The sequence below is a fragment of the Lissotriton helveticus genome, chromosome 12, assembly GCF_964261635.1.
Source record: "Lissotriton helveticus chromosome 12, aLisHel1.1, whole genome shotgun sequence".
NCBI classification, from domain to species: domain Eukaryota; kingdom Metazoa; phylum Chordata; class Amphibia; order Caudata; family Salamandridae; genus Lissotriton; species Lissotriton helveticus.
The window spans coordinates 561,650,413-561,673,095 of record NC_136073.1 but is presented as its reverse complement, the minus strand read 5'-3'; the positions used below and the strand labels follow the sequence as shown (position 1 = coordinate 561,673,095).

General features: G+C 47.6%; 1 protein-coding gene across 2 annotated transcripts in view; it reads left to right on the top strand.

Moving 5' to 3' along the window:
* The window catches only part of PLA2G15 (phospholipase A2 group XV), a 169,617-nt gene that overhangs the window by 134,581 nt on the left and 12,353 nt on the right, over positions 1-22,683 (top strand). For both annotated transcript variants that reach the window (XM_078670050.1, XM_078670049.1), the window contains exon 5: positions 20,361-20,585. In XM_078670050.1, the coding sequence (XP_078526176.1) occupies positions 20,361-20,585 (225 nt within the window). The remainder of the gene's footprint in view (positions 1-20,360; positions 20,586-22,683) is intronic.

Here is a 22,683-nt window from a genome sequence, read left to right as displayed (position 1 = left end):
TGGTTTATATATTGAGACAGCAGATTGGTTAAACTCATATCACGTGACTCTTAAAGGGGCACACCTCTATGTTTACTATATCGGTGGTCCCAGGACACTGCGAAAAACGCTATGAAAAATTATTAAATACAGAGGAATGATATTTATAATACTTATATCCTACTGGGTTACATTTGTGGATGTATTAGTTGATCTGGCAAGCCATATTCATATTCAGACAGATAGTGTTGACTTGACCTATATATTTATTATACTATCGCATTTATCCATGGTAGATCATTATTTAACCCATGGGTAAATGTGTTCAAAGAGAAGATCCAATACACTTCTCTTTTTTTCCTTATCTTGTCACCGCCATTATTGTTAGGGATATGGATCTTTTCTAGAATGCGCCATCGGATCTGTGATGGAGAATGTTGGAACTCTGAGAAATGAGATACCAATGGTGCTGTTAGCTGCCGTGTTTTTATCGCGGACCTATGTTCTGTTAGGCGGAGTTTCATTGTTCTTGAGGTTTCTCCCACATATCCTAAATTGCAGGGGCATAATATAAGGTAGATTATATTACTCGTGTTGCATGTCCACAACTCCTTTGCCTGTATTTGCACTTGGTTAAACATGAATGTCTCACCTGTTAAGATGCCATCACATGATTGGCATGTTCCACATCTAGAGGTACCTTTAATGGCGTTCTCTCCATTAAATGATTTCTGTACATAAGGGGTCACGCTGTTAGTTCCACTGAACCGTGATCTGACCACTAGATCTTTAAGATTCTTATTGCGTCGGTGCGCGAATATTGGTTTCGGTAGTTTAGGTTGCGTGGGTTCTATATTCAATAAGTGCCAATTAGAATTAATGATCTGTCTGATTGTAGCATTTAAAGGGGAGTGTTTTGTAATGCAGACTAGTTTTTGGTCTTTTTGTTGTTTATTTGAATTGAGCAAAGCATCTCGATCAAAATATCGAGCTCGCTTGTAAGCTTCACGCACCAAACGGTGTGGATAGCCACGTGCAAGAAATTTCTGTTTCATTTGTTCAGATTGAACATCATAATCTTTAATATTAGTGCAGTTTTTTCGCACTCTGAGAAACTGCGAAAAGGGAATGCCATCTTTTTGGTTTCTTGGATGGTAGCTATGGAAGTGGAGTAATGTATTTCTTGCTGTTGACTTAGTGTGTAAGTCAACCTCCAAGTTATTAGATTCATTTTTGATATGTATATCAAGAAACTCCACTTTTGTCGCATCAATGTGTGCAGTAAAGCGAAGATTGCTATCCGCTAGATTAATCCATTCTAGAAATTCTTGCAGAGTCTGTTCCCCATTGGTCCAGATGAAAAATATATCATCAATAAACCGGTACCAATGGGAAACAGACTCAAAGAATGGTGCCATCTCATTATGTATATGGTGAGATTCAAATCTGGCCATGTATATATTGGCTATTGATGGGGCCATTGCTGCCCCCCTACTGACTCCTTTAGTTTGTTGGTACATTTGTTCCCCAAATTGGAACACATTTTCTTGAAGTACCACTGACAGACATTGTAAAATAAATGGCTTGTTACATGGGATTTGGTGTAGGTCAATAAACCAACTAGTAGCCTCTATAGCTCCTTTCTGGGGAATGTTGCTATAGAGGGATTCAACATCCAAAGTAACCAAAAGATCTTTATTTCCATCAAATGGCAGATGTTCTACCTTTAAAATAATTGCCCCAGTATCTTTAATATAAGAAGGGGGAAATTGAATATATGGTCTGAGAATGTTGTCCAGATATTTTGATAATGCTTCAGTTGGAGTTCCAATAGTTGAAACGATCGGGCGATAGGGGGGGATTTTGTTCACTTTTATGCATTTTCGGGATACCGTAAATGCAAGCTATCTTTTTTTGGGATTTGTTGAGAAATTCATATTCCTTTTTAGTGATTATGTTATCATTCAAAGCTTTAGTGGTTATCATATGGATTGTCTTAATTACTTTCTCTGTAGGATTTTTTGTAACTTTTTTATAAAATAAGGGATCATTTAACATAGTGAGCATATTTGTTTCATACGTGATGGAATCCATGAGAACAATGCCACCTCCCTTATCACTGCTCTTTATCACAATGGATTTATTGTTCTTTAGATTATGTAGGGCTGTATGTTCCTCTTTGGAGATGTTATATATCTAATAGTTTTTTTAAATAAATGTTGTGTATATGAAATTGTGCATATGCTATAATGCTGGAATATTTTATCATTTGTGTATAAGTATGTATCGATTTTTATCAAATATCATGTTGTGTATGAGGAATTAAAGTGTATTCCATGTGTAAAAACAGTAGTCTATTATTATTAATTGTTGTGTGGCATATGCCACTTTTTATGTGCAAGTAGGTATTGAAAATTTGCCTGGGTGTTTTATTCACATATAAAAAGGGGGAAGAAACATATATCGGTGACTAGATACCCGTGTGGGCGAATGAACACAACCCAGTGCTGCAAGCGTGCCGCAGTGGGTCCACCATCAAGCGAGGCTTACCGATTACACCCAAACTATTTGGTCTGGGCAAGACGGAAGCCAAGGGGTTAATAAACCCGACATCCTGTGAATACAAGGAAAAGGTCAAATCGGTTGTACAGCGCCCACCCTCTACATCACGGGTACTCGTAGTACGGCCCGCGGGCCAGTGGCAGCCCGGCAAGCCTTCCCTGGCGGCCTGCGGACCGTGCAGACATCACCCGTGTTTTGTAATTTTTTTTTTAAAGAATCTCAGCAAACACCCCTGCTGCAGCGCGATGCAGAGACTCTCTGTGAGGGTGTGAGGGCCGGGCGATTTCCGTCAGAGTGGGGCTGCAGGGGCCTAAGAGGTGAACAAAGCCTCATTAGCATGCGAATGGTCTTTTAAAGACCTGTTAAGTACTCGGGTGCGGCTGGCTGGCTTGCTGAGTGTGTGTGTGCCCAGAAGCTGTCTCAGCCCGGGCCAGGCGGGCAACTAGAGCCAAATTTCGGGGGGGGGGGCCTGAAAATATTTGGGGGGGGTGGCTAATTCTTCCAACCACGGACAGAGTGGCTGTGAGAAGGGGTGACCACACAACAAAAGCCTCATTTACAACTAAATGGTCTTTTAAAGACCTGTTAAGTACTCGGGTGCGGCTGCAATTACATGCTCGCCAGCCCGGGCTGACAGGCACGACGGGGACGGGGGGGGGGGGGGGGGCTGAAGCCCCGTGATCCCAATGGGTGTTGCGCGCCTGGCCCGGGCACACACAGGCAGGGTGAGATGAAGAGGGAGGGAAAGGGAAGGAGACAGAGATAGAGGGAGAGCAAGGGAGGGAGACAGGCAGACAGAGGGAGAGTGAGGGAGGCAGCGCGAGGGAGACTGAGGCAGACAGGGAGAGCGAGGGAGAGTGAGGGAGGGAGACAGGCAGAGAGAGGGAGAGCGAAGGAGGGAGACAGGCAGACAGAGGGAGAGAGAGAGCGAGGTAGACAGAGGCAGACAGAGGGAGTGCGAGGGAGGGAGACAAGCAGACAGAGGGAGAGTGAGGGAGGCAGCGCGAGGGAGACTGAGGCAGACAGGGAGAGCGAGGGAGAGTGAGGGAGGGAGACAGGCAGACAGAGGGAGAGCGAAGGAGGGAGACAGGCAGACAGAGGGAGAGAGAGAGCGAGGGAGACAGAGGCAGACAGAGGGAGTGCGAGGGAGGGAGACGGGCAGACAGAGGGAGAGTGAGGGAGGCAGCGCGAGGGAGACTGAGGCAGACAGGGAGAGCGAGGGAGAGTAAGGGAGACAGGCAGACAGAGGGAGAGCGAGGGAGGGAGACAGGCAGACCGAGGGAGACAGAGGGAGAGCGAGGGAGACAGAGGGAGAGCGAGGGAGGGAGACAGCAGACAGAGGGAGAGTGAGGGAGACAGGCAGACAGAGGGAGAGCGAGGGAGACAGGCAGACAGAGGGAGAGCGAGGGAAAGACAGAGTGAGGGAGGGAGACCTCAGAGTGAGGGAGGGGGAAGCAGTGAGGGAGGGGGAAGGAGAGAGAGGGAGACAGAGGGAAGGAGGGAGAGGGAAGGAGGGAGAGGGAGACAGAGGGAAGGAGGGAGAAGGAGGGAGAGAGAAGTAGCGGAAGGTAGAGGGAAACGGAGAGAGGGAGAGGGAAACAGAGAGAGAGAGAGAGAGGGAGACAAAGAGAGAGTGATACAGTCAGAGTGAGTGAGACCGAGGGAGAGAGGGAGTGAGAGGGAGTAAGACAGTCAGAGTGAGTGAGACAGAGGGAGAGAGAGAGGGCGACAGAGAAAGAACGAGAGAGAGAGAGAGAGAAATGTGTGTATGCCGGGTCTGGTGGCTCAGTGGACGAAGGCGTCCGCTGCAGGGACCTGTGATCAACCTCATGGTCAGTTGTTTTTTCTAGCCCCGCCCCCTCCCCCACTGACCCCGCCCCCACCAGTGCGGCCCTCGGATACAAACCACACTGTAAATTTGGCCCCCGAGAGAAAGTTTGTGAGTACCCATGCTCTACATGCATTAACAGTGAAAAACATGCGCAGGAAGGGATCTTACCCGCAATTTGGGAGCCTTGGGACAACATGCCAGCAAAGTGCTCGGTCGCGTTATGGAGGAGGGAAGTAAGCCTAGAGGAGACGAGTGGGGGAAGGAAAACTGATCAGTCGTGCATCCATCAGGGAAAGTACTCAACATTACAGAGTTTACACGTAGAGCGGGCTTACCGGGTCAGTCGGCAAAAGTGTCTTCCGAGCAAGTGCCTTGGCATGCCGCTAAGGAAGTCGCACATTATAAAATATAAGAAAGCTCACGATAGGCTAAGGCTGATCCCCTGTAGTAATAAAAATAAATATAAAATAAGGACAACGTGGTGGCCATCGTGGGTGGGTTAGATCCATGCAGAAGAGGTGTGTGCTAGAGTGGTGATTATAGAATGCGCCAGTGTCAAAGTGGAAGGGAAGTAATGAAAGATTTAAAAAGAAGCTGTACACATAATTTACGTTACAATGGAGCACGGAAACCTGGCATATGACAACGTCAATTAGTATAACAGGAATTACATCAAATTGGTCCAGTCCTCTTGCAGTTTTAGCCCTGAATTCAGGCTGTCGGTCCTCAGGATCCAATTCAGTACCTATGCTAAATAAAGAGGAACTGAAATGGATCCTGAGGACCGACAGCCTGAATTCAGGGCTAAATCTGCAAGAGGACTGGACCAATTTGATGTAATTCCTGTTATACTAATTGTCGTTGTCATATGCCAGGTTTCAGTGCTCCATTGTAATGTAAATTGTGTACAGCTTCTTTTTAAATCTTTCATTACTTCCCTTCCACTTTGTCACTGGCGCGTTCTATAATCACCACTCTAGCACACCCCTCTTCTGCATGGATCTAACCCACCCAAGATGGCTGCCACGTTGTCCTTCTTTTATATTTATTTTTAGTACTACAGGGGATCAGCCTTAGCCTATCGTGAGCTTTCTTACATTTTATAATGTGCGACTTCCTTAGCGGCACGCCAATGCACTTGCCCGGAAGAAACTTTTGCCGACTGACCCGGTAAGCCCGCTCTACGTGTAAACTCTGTAATGTTGAGTAATTTCCCTGATGGATGCACGACTGATCCGTTTTCCTTCCCCCACTCGTCTCCTCTAGGTTTACTTCCCTCCTCCATAACGCGACCGAGCACTTTGCTGGCCCGTTGTGAGAAGTTGGCCTGATAGGTGATGTTTCCAATTCTGGAACCACCTGTTATCAGACCAAACAATCCCTTATGGTGTCTGGTTGTAAGTCAACCTTATTAGACAAGCTATCCTAGGGGTAGCATGGACTAAGCAGCCTAAAGGCTTAACTTAAGAGGTCATGTTAAGCGAGCTGTTTTACCACATACAATCCTGTAATATCAAATGAAAGGACACCACACAAGTATATATTATAAAAATATATGTATTTATTACTAAAAACAATCCCCAGTATTCTTTATGAATAAAGGGGCACAAGCGTTAAATCAAAAGCACAGTATAGCATACAAAGTTGCACAAATATGGATGAGGGCGAGGGGCCACTCAGACCATATACTAAACAAGTGGTATAAGAGATACCAATCGAACAGTGGTTAGGCTAGGGCCTAGGGAATCGCTGGGAGCAGTCGGGACAAGCAATGCTGAAGTCGGGAAAAGCCCGCGGGATTCGGGTGCAGTGCAGAAAGTGCACGCATGCATCAATGTTAACCAATGGTGCGTAAAAGTTACAAAGTTAAAGTTTAAGGACACTTCCGCTGAACCTAGAGGAACAAAACTTAAGACACAGGCCCTAGAGGTGTGTACCAGTGTGGGAACACCGGCGTTGCAAGGTTACCTCACCCACAGGAAGCGGGTGCACAGGGTCGAAGTTGAGTCGGGTTTCGTCACGCAGGCTCTTGGTGCTTGGAGCTGAAAGGGCTGCAGGCAGGGTGAAAGAGAAGTGTCCGGTGGAGTCCAAGGGTGGACTCAAGTCGAAAAGTACCTGAAAGCAGAGGGGACAGAGTCTGGGTCACTCAGCAGTGACCAGGGTGGAACCAGGACGGAACCAGGCAATGTCGGGCGCAATCAGGTGGTTGTCGAGGAGCTTCTCTCCGCTGTCACGTGGGCTCTGGGGCATCTACGAAGTCCAGGAGCAGGTCACGATCTGTCCTACGCAGGCTCTCGCCATCGGCGCTGTCGGCTTCAAGATTGGAGCAAACAACACTTGGCAAAAGCAATCCACGCGGAACCGGGAGATTGCTTCTCACTCGAACCAGGAGGGTCAGAGTGGGGGCTCCTTTTCAGGGGTGATTCAGAAAAGGGGGTGGTGATGAACAGAGTGTCTGTCTGAATTAAGCAGACCACTCTTACCCAGTCCAAAGATCAGGGCTTGATCCATCACCGTTATTTAGCTCACTGCCCCATCCCAGCTCAGAACCTGGCTATATGCAAATTAGTCTGTCCCTGGCCCAGTGCATCATGGGAACAGGGCAGACCAAACTACCAAGCCAATTCTTCACCAGAAAGGAGACAAGCTACCGGGGACCGGTTTCTGGCATTTCAGCCTCGTCGGCCCGGCTTGCTTGAATCCTGATGGAGCAGTGAGCAAGGGACTCATGTCTGAGTATACCCTTCCACGCTTATGGTGGACAAAATGATTCAGAAAAGGGGGTGGTGTACTCAGATGTGAGTCCCTTGCTCATTGCACCATCCGGATTCAAGCAAGCCGGGCCGAAGACGGCTGTAATGCCAAAAACCGGTCCCCGGAAGCTTGTTTCCTTCCCAGTTTAAGAATTGGCTTTTGTAGTCTGGTCTGCCCTGTTCCCATGATGCACTGGGCCAGGGACAGACTAATTTGCATACAGCCAGGTTCTGAAACTGGGATGGTGCAATGAGCTAAAAAACGGTGTTGGATCTAGCCCTGATCTCTTGACTGGGTGAGAGTACTCTGCTTAATTCAGAGACTCTGTCCATCACCACCCCTTGTTGTAAATAATTTTGTCCACCCTAAGCGTGGAAGGGTATACTCAGATGTGAGTCCCTTGCTCATTGCACCATCAGGATTCAAGCAAGCCGGGCCGAAGACGGCTGTAATGCCAGAAACCGGTCCCCGGAAGCTTGTTTCCTTCCCAGTGTAAGAATTGGCTTTTGTAGTCTGGTCTGCCCTGTTCCCATGATGCACTGGGCCAGGGACAGACTAATTTGCATACAGCCAGGTTCTGAAACTGGGATGGTGCAATGAGCTAAAAAACGGTGTTGGATCTAGCCCTGATCTCTTGACTGGGTGAGAGTACTCTGCTTAATTCAGAGACTCTGTCCATCACCACCCCTTGTTGTAAATAATTTTGTCCACCCTAAGCGTGGAAGGGTATACTCAGATGTGAGTCCCTTGCTCATTGCACCATCAGGATTCAAGCAAGCCGGGCCGAAGACGGCTGTAATGCCAGAAACCGGTCCCCGGAAGCTTGTTTCCTTCCCAGTGTAAGAATTGGCTTTTGTAGTCTGGTCTGCCCTGTTCCCATGATGCACTGGGCCAAGGACAGACTAATTTGCATACAGCCAGGTTCTGAAACTGGGATGGTGCAATGAGCTAAAAAACGGTGTTGGATCTAGCCCTGATCTCTTGACTGGGTGAGAGTACTCTGCTTAATTCAGAGACTCTGTCCATCACCACCCCTTGTTGTAAATCCTTTTCAGGGGAGCTGGTGCAAATCTGGAGCAACCAGAATCGCAAGTCGAATTTCAAGTTTCGTCGGCACAGGGGCCACAAGCCAGCTGGCAAGTGACCGGGCCAACGCGTTGAGCCAAAAGAAGCAGAAGGGCCCCACGCAGCACTCGTCGAGTGTAGAGGGGTGAACTTCGGTGCAAGAGTGGCTCAGGGTTGGGGCTTCTCAAACCCCGTTGTACAGCTTCGAGGGTCACTCGTGGGCTGCACGGTCAGCGTCTCGTGGTCTTTCCAAGATGGCGTGCCCCACGCTTCCGGTCGCCTCCACGGGTCTCAGCTCTGCAGGGACTGTGGATCGGGCTGTTAGAAGGCAGGCAAGCTTGATCTCGTCGATCTCTGTCGCTCCAGTTCCGGCGGGAACTGCGACAAAGCAAACGTCGAGGGCTGGATGGTGCCTGTTTGCACAGGGTGGTCACTCCTTGACCACAAGGGAGATTCTTCAGTCTTCTACGTTGAGTAGGATGTCGAAGGGTCCAGAGTTTCGTTTCTTATGTTTCATCAGGATAATCTGAAGTGCTTTGGCACTGCTCCCAGTCTTATACTAATTTTGGGGGCTGGATTACCTGCTAGGTCCCCTCCTATGGGTGGGACCCAGGAAGAGGGTGGATACACCCCCTTCCTTTGATCCAGGCCGCCCTGGCACCAGGGCTGGAGTGCCCCAGAACCGGTTTGGCCGGATTATGCAAGGGGCAGCCTTGTGCTCCCCATGCAGTGTCTGGTTTCTTTCAAACCTCCCTGCTACAATCCACTATCTCCTGTCTGGGGGGGTGTAACACCTCCCTGCGACAGGAAACCCTTTGTCCAGGCCCCTTTGGCTGAGTTTCGGTCAGCTTCAGGGGGTCAGACTCGTGTCTGTGGCAGAGGCATCCATTTTGTGGATCCAAGGTCCTTTTAGAAATTAACCGCATTTAAGTAAAGTAACATGTCTTACCCCTCTAGAGGGGTGGAATGCTATCCCCGTCGCCAGAACTGGCGAGGGGATAGTATTCCAAATCGTATGACACCTTACACGACATGTTTTGATAAAGCCAAACCCAAGTTGCTATATAACCGCGAGGATTATAAGGCACTTAAGAGTATATGGTATGGCATTATCCTGAAACAGCTTAGGGAGTTGTTCCCGACAGCTGCAGACAGGCTCAGCTCATGCTAGAGCTCCATCTCACATTAAACCACGCACTCTGCCTCCAGGATTGATGAGGCCTTCCATAGGAGTGGCTCACAGGTTAATATGTGTCCAGATATAGGTTTAGATATAGGTATACTATATCTAAGTAAGGGGTGATTACACCACCTTACCCCAGCTGAGTGATCAGCCAGTTGTGTCAATTTGAGAACCAGCCAGGGGTGGCAAAAGATATGCTGCAGCCCCTGGTAGGCCTTGGTGGCCCCTATGCCCTGGGCACCTATAGTGCATTATACAGGGGCTGACAAGGAGTCCATTTCCAATTGTGGTATGTGCCTATAGCACATGTATCATTAATTTAGTGAGAGAACAGCAGGCTGGGGGTCTGATCAGCAGGCCCACAGTCTCAGTAGTCGAAAACCAGTGAAGCAAAAAGCAAACATTTGGGGTGACCATAGGATAGCAGACCCTACTCTCCTACACAACCCCCCCCCCCCCAAACGCAGGGACATTAAACTAACCTTGACCAGATAAGTCTTCATGTTCTAAGTGGAAGTACCTGGAGAGACCATCTGCATTACCATGGTCAGTCCCTGGGCGGTGCTCCACTGTAAAGTCCATCCCCTGTAGGGAAATGGACCACCTGAGCAGTTTGGGATTTTCACCCTTCATCTGATTGAGCCACAAGAGGGGCTTATGGTCTGTCTGAACTAGGAAGTGAGTTCCAAACAAGTAGGACCTCAGCTTCTTCAAGGCCCAAACCACAGCAAAGGCCTCCCTCTCAATGGCTGACCAACGTTTCTCCCTGGGGCTCAGCCTTTTGCTAATAAAAGCAATGGGCTGGTCTTGACCATCTTGATTAAGTTGTGAAAGCACAGCTCCCACCCCCAACTCAGAAGCATCTGTCTGTACAATGAACTGTTTGGAGTAGTCGGGACTCTTCAGGATAGGTACAGAGCACATGGCCTTCTTCAGGTCATCAAATGCCTTTTGACAGCTAACTGTCCACTGAACCTTTTTTGGCATCTTCTTGGATGTCAAGTCATTTAATGGTGTCACAATGGACCCATAGTTTTTCACAAACTTTCTGTAATACCCAGTCAGGCCCAAGAAGGCTCTGGCTTGTGTCTGGGTAACTGGAGGAGCCCAGTCCTGTATGGTCTGGATTTTGCTCTCCAGTAGTTGAACCTGACCCCCACCTACTAGGTGGCCCAGGTACACAACCTTACTCTGCCCTATCTGGCACTTAGTAGCCTTGATAGTCAGGCCTGCCTTTTGCAGGGCCTCCGAAACCTTCTTCAGGTGGATCAGGTGATCCTCCCAGGTGGAGCTAAAGACAGCAATATCATCTAGATATGCTGCACAAAAGTCATCCAACCCAGCAAGGACTTGATTCACCAACCTTTGGAAGGTGGCAGGTGCATTCTTCAAACCAAAGGGCATCCCCACAAACTGATAATGTCCACTGGGGGTAGAGAATGCTGTCTTGGCTTTTGACTCCTCAGCTAGTCTGATTTGCCAGTAGCCAGCTGTCAAATCAAATGTGCTCAGAAACTTGGCAGAAGCCAATCTGTCAATGAGCTCATCTGCTCTTGGAATGGGATGTGCATCTGTCCTAGTGACAGCATTGAGACCTCTGTAGTCCACACAAAACCTAATTTCTCTCTTTCCATCTTGGGTATGAGGTTTTGGCACAAGGACTACTGGGCTGGCCCATGGGCTCTCTGATGGCTCAATCGCTCCAAGCTCCAACATCTTTTGCACCTCAGCCTTGATGCAATCCCTGACATGATCAGGTTGCCTGTAGATCTTATTCTTGACAGGCAGACTGTCACCAGTGTCCACCTCATGGGTGCACCAGTTAGTCTGGCTGGGTGTGAGTGAAAACAATTGTCTGTGGGCTTGCAGAACTTGTCTACAGTCCATCTGTTGCTGGTCAGTGAGGCTGACTGCCAAGGCTACTCCATCAACTGAACCATCATCAGGGTTCTGAGAAAGCAGGTCTGGGAGAGGGTCACTCTCTTCCTCCTGTTCCCCATCTGTGGCCATGAGCAAGCTCATGTCCTCCCTGTCCACAAATGCTTTCAAACGATTCACATGGAGCACCCTGTGGGGGCTCCTAGGGGTTCCAAAGTCAACCAAGTAGGTGACTTCCCCCTTTTTCTCAATGATAGGGTAGGGTCCAGTCCATTTGTCCTGGAGTGCTGCTGGGGCCACTGGCTCCAGCACCCACACCTTCTGTCCTGGCTGGAACTCAACCAGAACAGCCTTTTGGTCATGCCAAGCTTTCTGTAATTCTTGACTGGCCTCCAGGTTTTTGGATGCTCTCTCCATATACTCAGCCATCCTGGAGCGGAGACCAAGTACATAGTCCACTACATCTAGCTTAGGCTTTTTGAGAGGTAACTCCCATCCTTCCTTCACCAAACATAATGGACCCCTCACAGGGTGGCCAAACAAAAGTTCAAAAGGGCTGTAGCCAACCCCCTTCTGTGGGACCTCTCTGTAAGCAAAGAGCAAGCAGGGTAAAAGAATGTCCCATTTCCGCCTAAGCTTCTCTGGTAATCCTTTTATCATTCCCTTGAGGGTCTTGTTGAATCTCTCCACAAGCCCATTGCACTGTGGGTGATAGGGTGTGGTAAACTTGTAGTTTACTCCACACTCCTTCCACATTGCTTTTAAATAGCTAGACATGAAGTTAGTACCTCTGTCTGACAATGCCTTCTTTGGAAAGCCCACTCTTGAGAAAACTGCAATGAGGGCTTTTGCCACCACAGGTGCTGTGGTGGTCCTCAGGGGAATAGCTTCTGGATACCTGGTGGCATGATCCACTACCACCAGTATACATCTGTTCCCAGATGCTGTTTGAGGATCCATGGGACCCACAATATCTATTCCAACTCTTTCAAAGGGTACCCCCACCACAGGTAGTGGTATGAGGGGGGCCTTTGTTGTGCCACCTGACTTACCACTGGCTTGGCAAGTGACACAGGAGCGACAAAACTCCTTGACATTTTCTGACATATGAGGCCAGTGAAAGTGTGAAACAAGTCTGTCCCACGTTTTGTTCTGGCTTAAGTGTCCTGCAAGGGAAATATCATGGGCCAAGGTAAGAAGGAAACCCCTAAACTTCAAAGGTATGACCAACCTCCTGGTTGTACCAGGCTTGGGGTCTGTAGCCTCTGAATAAAGGAGTCCATCTTCCCAATACACACTATGGGTACCTTGGGCATTCCCTGCAGCCTCAGCAGCAGCCTGCTGTCTGAGGGGTTCAAGTGAAGGGCAATCTAATTGAGCCTGCCCCAGGTCTGCCCTTGAGGGTCCCCCTGTCCCCAGAAACTCAACCTGATCAGGCTCAAGTTCCTCAGAGACAGTCTCCTCTTGGACTGCAGAATCCGTTTCCTCTGAAACCTGATCCTCAACCTGGGGCAAGATGGAAGGCTCAGCCTTTCCTCTCTTGCTCCTTCTCTTGGGTTGTGGTTGGTCTATTGTTCCAAGATCCACCACTGGTTCAGGAAGGCACTTCTTAGCCTGAGTCCTTGTCACTGCAAGGACATGTGCTGAAATCCCTAGCATTTCTGCATGAGTCCTGTACTCCACTTCTGACCAAACTGAGCTTTCAAGATCATTGCCTAACAGACAGTCTACTGGGAGGTCTGCACTCACAACAACTTTCTTTAGGCCATCTACCCCTCCCCAAGAGAAGTTCACAACTGCCACACTATGGGAAGTAGTGGAGTTGCTTGCATTGGTCACTAGGTAACTTTCACCTAGTACAATCTGTCCAGGGTCCACAAAGTCAGGTGTCACCATTGTGACACTGGCACATGTGTCCCTGTAGGCCTGAGCCAGTTTCTCATTGATTAAAGGCGTCTGCCTATATTTGCCCAGGTTACTGGGACTCACTGTAGTGGACAAAGCTAGGTCCACATCATATAGGAGAACTGCCTGGGTAGGGATTCTGACTAGGCCAGATCCTACCTCAGTACCCAGGGTTAACCCTACTACACCCTTCGGCTGTGTTCCACCACTGTTAACTGTACTAGGGGGTGCGGGTGCTTTAGGAGCTACAGTGGTGGGGACTGGATTTTTCTTGGTGCATTCACTGCCCCAGTGTGAAACTGATTTGCAGGTATTACACCAAGGTTTCTTTGGGCCGTCATTCTTCTTTTTCTTGTTACCATTTTGGGAACCACCCTCCTTATTACTAGTTTGGGGGCCTGAAGACTTCTGGTCCTTTTCTTTATCTTTCTGATTCCCACCCTTCTGGTCTGTTTTCTTCTGGTCACCACCTTGATTCTGGGGTTTCTGCTTAATCCTTGTTCTGACCCATTTGTCTGCCTTCTTTCCCAATTCTTGGGGAGAGGTCAGATCAGAGTCAATAAGGTATTGATGCAACAGCTGGTTTGTACAGTGATTAAGGATCTGTTCTCTCATGATAAGATTATACAATCCTGTATAGTCTGAAACTTTACTTCCCTGCAACCAACCCTCCAGAGCCTTAGTGGCACAATCAACGAAATCAGTCCAGTCCTGAGTCTGTGCTTTTTGGGTGTCTCTGAACAACAACCTGTATTGCTCAGTGGTTAGGCCAAACCCTTCAATAAGAGCACTCTTCAGGACAGAGTAGTTTTTGGCATCCTCAGGTGAGGAGCCTATCCCTCCCTTTCTCGGAAAAGGAGTACCATAAAATTGCAGCCCACTGATCCTGAGGAACCTGCTGTACCATGCAGGCTCTCTCAAGTGCAGTCATCCATTTGTGGATGTCATCCCCTTCCTTGTAGGGGGGCACAATTTTTGTCAGGTTTCTATTATCATAGCTCCTGTCTTTTTCTCTAGGAATATTGCTGCCACCAGTGGCATCTAAGCCACACAATTTCTGCTCTCTTGCCAAGGCAAGTCTACCTCCTCCCTCTCTATTTGGAGTTTGACAGCCCTCATTCTGGTCCTATGCTCTATCTTCTGAGAGGCAGTCATACCTCTCTGAGATTCTCTTGAGGCACTAGAAATATGAGAGTCCCCTGAGGGAGATCTCACTCTTCTGTTGCCTGGGAGAATGATATGGTGGGATCTGGGGAGGTGCTGGCCCTCTCCATTTCCCAGTAGGTCTAAGTTGGCCTGGTTAAGCCTGGCAACTAGGACCTGGCTACCCCTCTGATCCTGTTTTTCTGGGTCCTCTACATCTGAGTCCTCCTCCTCCTCTTTCTCCTCTTCTTCTTCCTCTGGAGGGGTATCAGTTACAGGGGGGTTCACTCCATCTCCTGACTCTAAGGGAACTGCATTCGCCTTTTCTAAGTCATCCTGTTCTAGAATGGCTATCAGGGAAGGACTGGTGGGACTTCTGCCCCTTTTTAACCCTCTTGAGATGCACAAGGCAACCAAGTCTTTGTGGGTTAGTTTGTCATAGCTGGAAGTTGCCTTGGTAAGGTCAACTGTCACAGGAGCAGAGCCTGAGGCCTTTCCTGTGTCTGACATGACTGCTAGTGAGGTGCAAGTGGTGCACTTACCTACACTAAGTGTTTTCCTACTGTACCTTGCTAGTGAGTTGTAGTCCGGGTGTGCTAATCCCTTTAACCTACAACTACTAAGTTCAGTAGAACTTAATATGCTAAGCTTTTGATGTATATGTACCTAAGGTACTTGATGTGATCTTTCAATTTGATAAAAGATTGCAATGGTAAAACAACAGCAAGCTCAAATCCGCACCGCTGCTCACCAATGTGAGAAGTTGGCCTGATAGGTGATGTTTCCAATTCTGGAACCACCTGTTATCAGACCAAACAATCCCTTATGGTGTCTGGTTGTAAGTCAACCTTATTAGACAAGCTATCCTAGGGGTAGCATGGACTAAGCAGCCTAAAGGCTTAACTTAAGAGGTCGTGTTAAGCGAGCTGTTTTACCACATACAATCCTGTAATATCAAATGAAAGGACACCACACAAGTATATATTATAAAAATATATGTATTTATTACTAAAAACAATCCCCAGTATTCTTTATGAATAAAGGGGCACAAGCGTTAAATCAAAAGCACAGTATAACATACAAAGTTGCACAAATATGGATGAGGGCGAGGGGCCACTCAGACCATATACTAAACAAGTGGTATAAGAGATACCAATCGAACAGTGGTTGGCCTAGGGCCTAGGGAATCGCTGGGAGCAGTCGGGACAAGCAATGCTGAAGTCGGGAAAAGCCCGCGGGATTCGGGTGCAGTGCAGAAAGTGCACGCATGCATCAATGTTAACCAATTGTGCGTAAAAGTTACAAAGTTAAAGTTTAAGGACACTTCCGCTGAACCTAGAGGAACAAAACTTAAGACACAGGCCCTAGAGGTGTGTACCAGTGTGGGAACACCGGCGTTGCAAGGTTACCTCACCCACAGGAAGCGGGTGCACAGGGTCGAAGTTGAGTCGGGTTTCGTCACGCAGGCTCTTGGTGCTTGGAGCTGAAAGGGCTGCAGGCGGGGTGAAAGAGAAGTGTCCGGTGGAGTCCAAGGGTGGACTCAAGTCGAAAAGTACCTGAAAGCAGAGGGGACAGAGTCTGGGTCACTCAGCAGTGACGAGGGTGGAACCAGGACGGAACCAGGCAATGTCGGGCGCAATCAGGTGGTTGTCGAGGAGCTTCTCTCCGCTGTCACGTGGGCTCTGGGGCATCTACGAAGTCCAGGAGCAGGTCACGATCTGTCCCACGCAGGCTCTCGCCGTCGGCGCTGTCGGCTTCAAGATTGGAGCAAACAACACTTGGCAAAAGCAATCCACGCGGAACCGGGAGATTGCTTCTCACTCGAACCAGGAGGGTCAGAGTGGGGGCTCCTTTTCAGGGGAGCTGGTGCAAATCTGGAGCAACCAGAATCGCAAGTCGAATTTCAGGTTTCGTCGGCACAGGGGCCACAAGCCAGCTGGCAAGTGACCGGGCCAACGCGTCGAGCCAAAAGAAGCAGAAGGGCCCCACGCAGCACTCGTCGAGTGTAGAGGGGTGAACTTCGGTGCAAGAGTGGCTCAGAGTTGGGGCTTCTCAAACCCCGTTGTACAACTTCGAGGGTCACTCGTGGGCTGCACGGTCAGCGTCTCGTGGTCTTTTCAAGATGGCGTGCCCCACGCTTCCGGTCGCCTCCACGGGTCTCAGCTCTGCAGGGACTGTGGATCGGGCTGTTAGAAGGCAAGCAAGCTTGATCTCGTCGATCTCTGTCGCTCCAGTTCCGGCGGGAACTGCGACAAAGCAGACGTCGAGGGCTGGATGGTGCCTGTTTGCACAGGGTGGTCACTCCTTGACCACAAGGGAGATTCTTCAGTCTTCTACGTTGAGTAGGATGTCGAAGGGTCCAGAGTTTGTTTCTTATGTTTCATCAGGATAATCTGAAGTGCTTTGGCACTGCTCCCAGTCTTATACTAATTTTGGGGGCTGGATTACCTGCTAGGTCCCCTCCTATGGGTGGGACCCAGGAAGTGGGTGGATACACCCCCTTCCTTTGATCCAGGCCGCCCTGGCACGAGGGCTGGAGTGCCCCAGAACCGGTTTGGACGGATTATGCAAGGGGCAGCCTTGTGCTCCCCATGCAGTGTCTGGTTTCTTTCAAACCTCCCTGCTACAATCCACTATCTCCTGTCTGGGGGGGTGTAACACCTCCCTGCGACAGGAAACCCTTTGTCCAGGCCCCTTTGGCTGAGTTTCGGTCAGCTTCAGGGGGTCAGACTCGTGTCTGTGGCGGAGGCATCCATTTTGTGGATCCAAGGTCCTTTTAGAAATTAACCGCATTTAAGTAAATTAACATGTCTTACCCCTCTAGAGGGGTGGAATGCTATCCCCGTCGCCAGAACTGGCGAGGGGATAGTATTCCAAATCGTATGACACCTTACACGACATGTTTTGATAAAGCCAAACCCAAGTTGCTATATAACCGCGAGGATTATAAGGCACTTAAGAGTATATGGTATGGCATTATCCTGAAACAGCTTAGGGAGTTGTTCCCGACAGCTGCAGACAGGCTCAGCTCATGCTAGAGCTCCATCTCACATTAAACCACGCACTCTGCCTCCAGGATTGATGAGGCCTTCCATAGGAGTGGCTCACAGGTTAATATGTGTCCAGATATAGGTTTAGATATAGGTATACTATATATAAGTAAGGGGTGATTACACCACCTTACCCCAGCTGAGTGATCAGCCAGTTGTGTCAATTTAAGAACCAGCCAGGGGTGGCAAAAGATATGCTGCAGCCCCTGGTAGGCCTTGGTGGCCCCTATGCCCTGGGCACCTATAGTGCATTATACAGGGGCTGACAAAGAGTCCATTTCCAATTGTGGTATGTGCCTATAGCACATGTATCATTAATTTAGTGAGAGAACAGCAGGCTGGGGGTCTGATCAGCAGGCCCACAGCCTCAGTAGTCGAAAACCAGTGAAGCAAAAAGCAAAAATTTGGGGTGACCATAGGATAGCAGACCCTACTCTCCTACACGCGTTGTCCCAAGGCTCCCAAATTGCGGGTAAGATCCCTTCCTGCGCATGTTTTTCACTGGTAATGCATGTAGAGGGTGGGCGCTGTACAACCGATTTGACCTTTTCCTTGTATTCCCAGGATGTCTGGTTTATTAACCCCTTGCCTTCCGCCTTGCCCAGACCAAATAGTTTGGGTGTAATCGGTAAGCCTCGCTTGATGGTGGACCCACTGCAGCACTCTTGCAGCACTGGGTTGTGTTCGTTCGCCCACACGGGTATTTAGTCACCGATATATGTTTCTTCCCCCTTTTTAATCTGCCGTTCACCATTGGTCGTTTTTTCACGTAGTTCACACGCTATTATACGCCGCCCGATCTGAGCTACAACACCTTGTCTATGTCCATAGCACTCCGTTTCACTGTTCATTGCGCCGCCCTGACTCCCTCACTCTCGGTTAGGATTTGAAGTTCGGCACTAATTCTGCCTCCTTGCGCCATCCAGCCATTTTCACTTTTACTCACCACTATTTCTTAGGTATCTGATTCCTTGCACGACTGGTCAACCCGTGTGGTTATCTCCACCTTTGACCTTCCTGGTTAAACCACTCTACCACTCTACCAGTGTACTGTGTTACCTCACCACCATCACTGGTATGACAGTATTTCGCAAACTGTCACGGTCATCCCGTTTGGGTAAACCACCCAATTAGTGTACTCTGTTATCCTATCACCATCACTGGCACGACAGTACTTCACGAACTTTCACATTCCTTTGATTGCTCTGTTTCTTAATCATTGTCAGATCTATTAATCTGTTCTTTTCATGCTTTTCTTTCTACCTTTTTCCCCTAGGCTATAAAGGCTTGTACTGTTTAGGCATTATTTATGTCCTGATGATGATCCCCTTGATTTTATAATGGGATCGAAACGCTGTCGACTTTTCTAAGCACCATATACTAAAAACGTATACTTTGTGTTATATGCTTGTAATGGTGTGAATTGAATTTCTGCTATACTTTTAATCACAGAAATCCGAAGCTTTTGCCTAAACGCCTTGCTTTGTTTTGTTTGTGATTTTTTCACCATGTCAATCTGTATTTGGTAGGGTACAGGCTTGTGCCCCACTACGTAGAATTGTTGAAGGTATTCTCTGTGACTTATTCAAAAAGTAAAAGATTGGGACCTCTGTCCGGCTGGACATGTCATAACTGAATATAGTATCCATTGTGTCTATATTTATTGCTGTCTTTAAATTGCTTATGCATGGGACCACTGTTGTTCTCAAAGAAATAGGTTCCCCGAGGTCCTGTGCTGATTCGTATGGGCGCCTTTGTTGTTACTTAAACACGCATCTACAACCCTAGCAAATTCATCCCTTCCTATTTTCCATTCCTAATGTGTTAACAGGCACAGCATACCCCAACCAATAGAGGGTGATGGCATTCCAATAGCCGTTGTCTGTTTTTTTTTTCCACACACACTGTTCACCCTGTAAGGAAACTGTTGAGAATGATGGCTTCAAGCATAGCGATTGTACTGCACACCAGGTTACACACGCACCCATTTAAAAAGTGACTGTCACAGCAGAGGGCACAAGCAGAATGGCATTGGGAAGATCTAGTGTGGTTAAAACCAGGACCCAGCATTGTCTCCTTTGCTCTCCCTTCCTAGACCTCCTTGAGCAGCTGACATCACCAGCGATGTGTCCCTCGTGGGGTGGGGTTGCTCAACCCACCAAATGGCAATTCAAGACTTTGAGTTTGTCCACTTTGAAAACAAAGGGCCTTTCGACCCGAAAAAAAGGTTGTTTTCTAACTAATTTTAGCCTAGTATGATTCACCAGGTTTGTCAAGAGCTATTGAAGTTATCTTGCAAAGGGTAGGACTGGCAACTCTTTAAATGCACTTTGAGTCCATTGGGGGTGGAAAGGCATGCTTGTTTTACACACCTTAGAGATGGGGGCATGAGACGACTCTGAGTGAGGTGGGGCAGGTGTAATTTTTGAGAGTAATAAGCCAAGGTTTCTGCATCCTTTCTTACTAGAAGGAGACATGTGTATTGTTGATCAGTAGAAGAAGGTCTGGAAGGCGTTTGGAACATGCACACATAGTACGTAATGTTGTATTGTAGAGCTGTTGCATCTTGTCTAAGCTGTAAAAAATAAAGCATTTCGAAAAAGGGTTAAGAGTTTTGATCTTTAACCAAAGCGACGTGAAAAAGCTGTGTTTAAGAATCGATATAAAGGTAGCCTTTGTATACAGACAAGTCTGTTTGTAAAACCAGGCCAGAATCCGAGCAGATCATACAAGGTCCCAGGCGGATAAATGCAGATTGCTTTTTTCGACACATTCTTAGCCTTGTTATTGCGTTATTACTTTTTTTTCGAAAAAATGATTTGAGTTTTTTCTTTAGTGTTTATGCTGGTTTAAAAATTCGATTTTGTTTTATCGGCTTTTGATTTTATACATGTCAGCTCTACTACTACCACTCTTATCTTCACATAAAGAAAGGTAGCAACATCATTTGTGCTGCTTGGCTTGGTTTACAGACTCCTCCACAAACACTGAATGTCCTTTTCTTCTTCAGATGAGAATGCGGATTATTTTCTGGCTTTGAAAAAGATGATCGAGTCGATGTATATGGAATACGGCAGTCCAGTGGTTCTTATAGCACACAGCATGGGCAATATGTACACCCTCTACTTCCTCAACCAACAAACAGCCTCCTGGAAGAACAAGTACATCAAGTCGTATGTGGCGCTGGGCGCTCCTTGGGGTGGAGTGGCCAAAACCCTGCGAGTCCTTGCCTCAGGTAAGGCACTTAACCTAGGAGCGGCAGAAAGTATGTTTTACTGTAATACGTGCATGACTCGTAGCTATTGACACCGGTTTCTCAAGCTTTTATCCTTGTATTCTCAAAGTGTGAGTGCTGTGTGCTGCTACCATTTGTTGATAAGACATTATTTGTACAGGAGATCCGTCGCTATGCAACTAGTGTGAATTTTACACTTTTTCCCCCTTTACAGCCGACTAGTATTATTGCCTCTCCGCTGACTTTTTCAAATTCTGGAAAGTGGTCAAAACTGATCGCTTTTCTTAAGAAGTCTGCTTTTCAGTGGCCATGCTCCTACAAAACGCTCATGGGTGCCAAGATGCCCGAACACAGGGGAATTTCATCCCCTATAAAAAAATAACCCCTAAACCTAGCTTATTTGACTGTCCGGGTCATGTACTTTATCGTTACTGAATGGTGCTTGGCATAACATTTTTGCACCAAGTATGCACAGTATTTGCAACCATCTTTCTTGTTGCAGATCCCTCTCTTCTCCCCCAAAAGGTCTGCAGTCATTAAGTAGCCATTAAATGCAAGATGCATTGCGGATTAAAGGCGATCACCTTTGTGGGGTCCCACATAACTGTGGACTAGAACTTTAATAGGTAAGATGAACGGGCGCTGCACATGGTACGGATTGATACCTGGAAAGATTTCAGTGGAAATATTGAAGCTGTATGAGTAGTCTAGACTAGAGTCATCTATTGGGGTCACGTGAATTGCTGTGTAACGTATTCCACGCAGAGTTTGAATTTTTATAGCTGCGGGTACGACATCAATTGAGTGGCTATTTAAATATCCTCCACGTTTTGTCAAGCCCCTTTATGGAAAACCAAGGCAATGTTACTGCTTCCTTTTTTTTTAAATACATATTTTTTATTTTTGGCGGTGTTTGTGTTTCTATATATTCGACCTCCCAGGAAGATTGCTTAGAGTGGTCTGTGAAGACAGGACTGGTCATGTTAGCCTTTTTTGCCAAGTAAAAAGCAAAAGTACTTCAGAAGTGTGGGCAAGTACCCTACCTCACAACACACCGTATTACTCCACAAGGCCAAGTCTCCCGTTACTGGTTCAGTTTTTGAGGCATAGACTCTGAGCCTGTGCACATGCCGCTTGTGGGTGCCTCTCTCCATTCTGTGGGCGTACTTCTATCATTACAGGAGTTCTGCTTTAGGCCACAAGTTTCCAGTTTCAGAAAGTGCAGATTCTGCGTTTGGTAAAGTTACAGGCCTTGCCAGCTCACCATCAAACCATGTTCTTTGACTGTAGAGGAACAGACCCCGCGGTGTTCTGGCACTACCTTGCCCTGAAATAGTAGTTCAGTATTTCCTAGTGGTGCCATGCAGCTATGGTGCTTTGCTTTGCTTGTTTCTCAGTTTGGTTATGGGTACAGTTATCTAATGCACAACATGTTAGGCTGCCTGTCACCTCGGCCCAATCTAGGGATGCCTCAGCATTGTCCCTCATATCACAGTCATGTGAATACCCTTCTTTTTTACTTCATTGAAATCTCCTCAACATCTTTTTAACCATGCTAGTCAGCAACATGTGATGTCTTTACTTTGGGCTAGCATTCACAGTGCCTGAACCTTATGCACATATACTCTGGCTTGAGCCCAGAGGCCCATATCTTCATCTTTTTCAATCCAAATAACAGACTCGCATGTCCACTCCTCAAATTACTTTAATATTTTCAGTATACTGATTAACCAATAATCCTTTCTGGGTTCCAGAGTAGTGTGCTACTCGCCGAAAAAGCACTTCAACACCCCATCATGGTTGGCCAGTGCTATATAAATGTAAACCGTTTTCCCTCTTCTATCCCTCCACTATCCTTCTCATCCAAATAACTGACTAACATGTCCACCTCTCAAATTACTTTCACTATACTAATTCACCACTAATCCTTTGAGTTCTGGAGTAGGGTGCTACTCGCCAAAAAAGCGATTTGACACCTCGTCAGGGGTAGTAAGCGCTATGTAAATGCAGTTACATTACAATACACTCCTTTATGATCCTATAGTTCCGAGGAGACGTAACAACTCAGAGATTACTTCCTTTTGCCTGGCTTGAATTT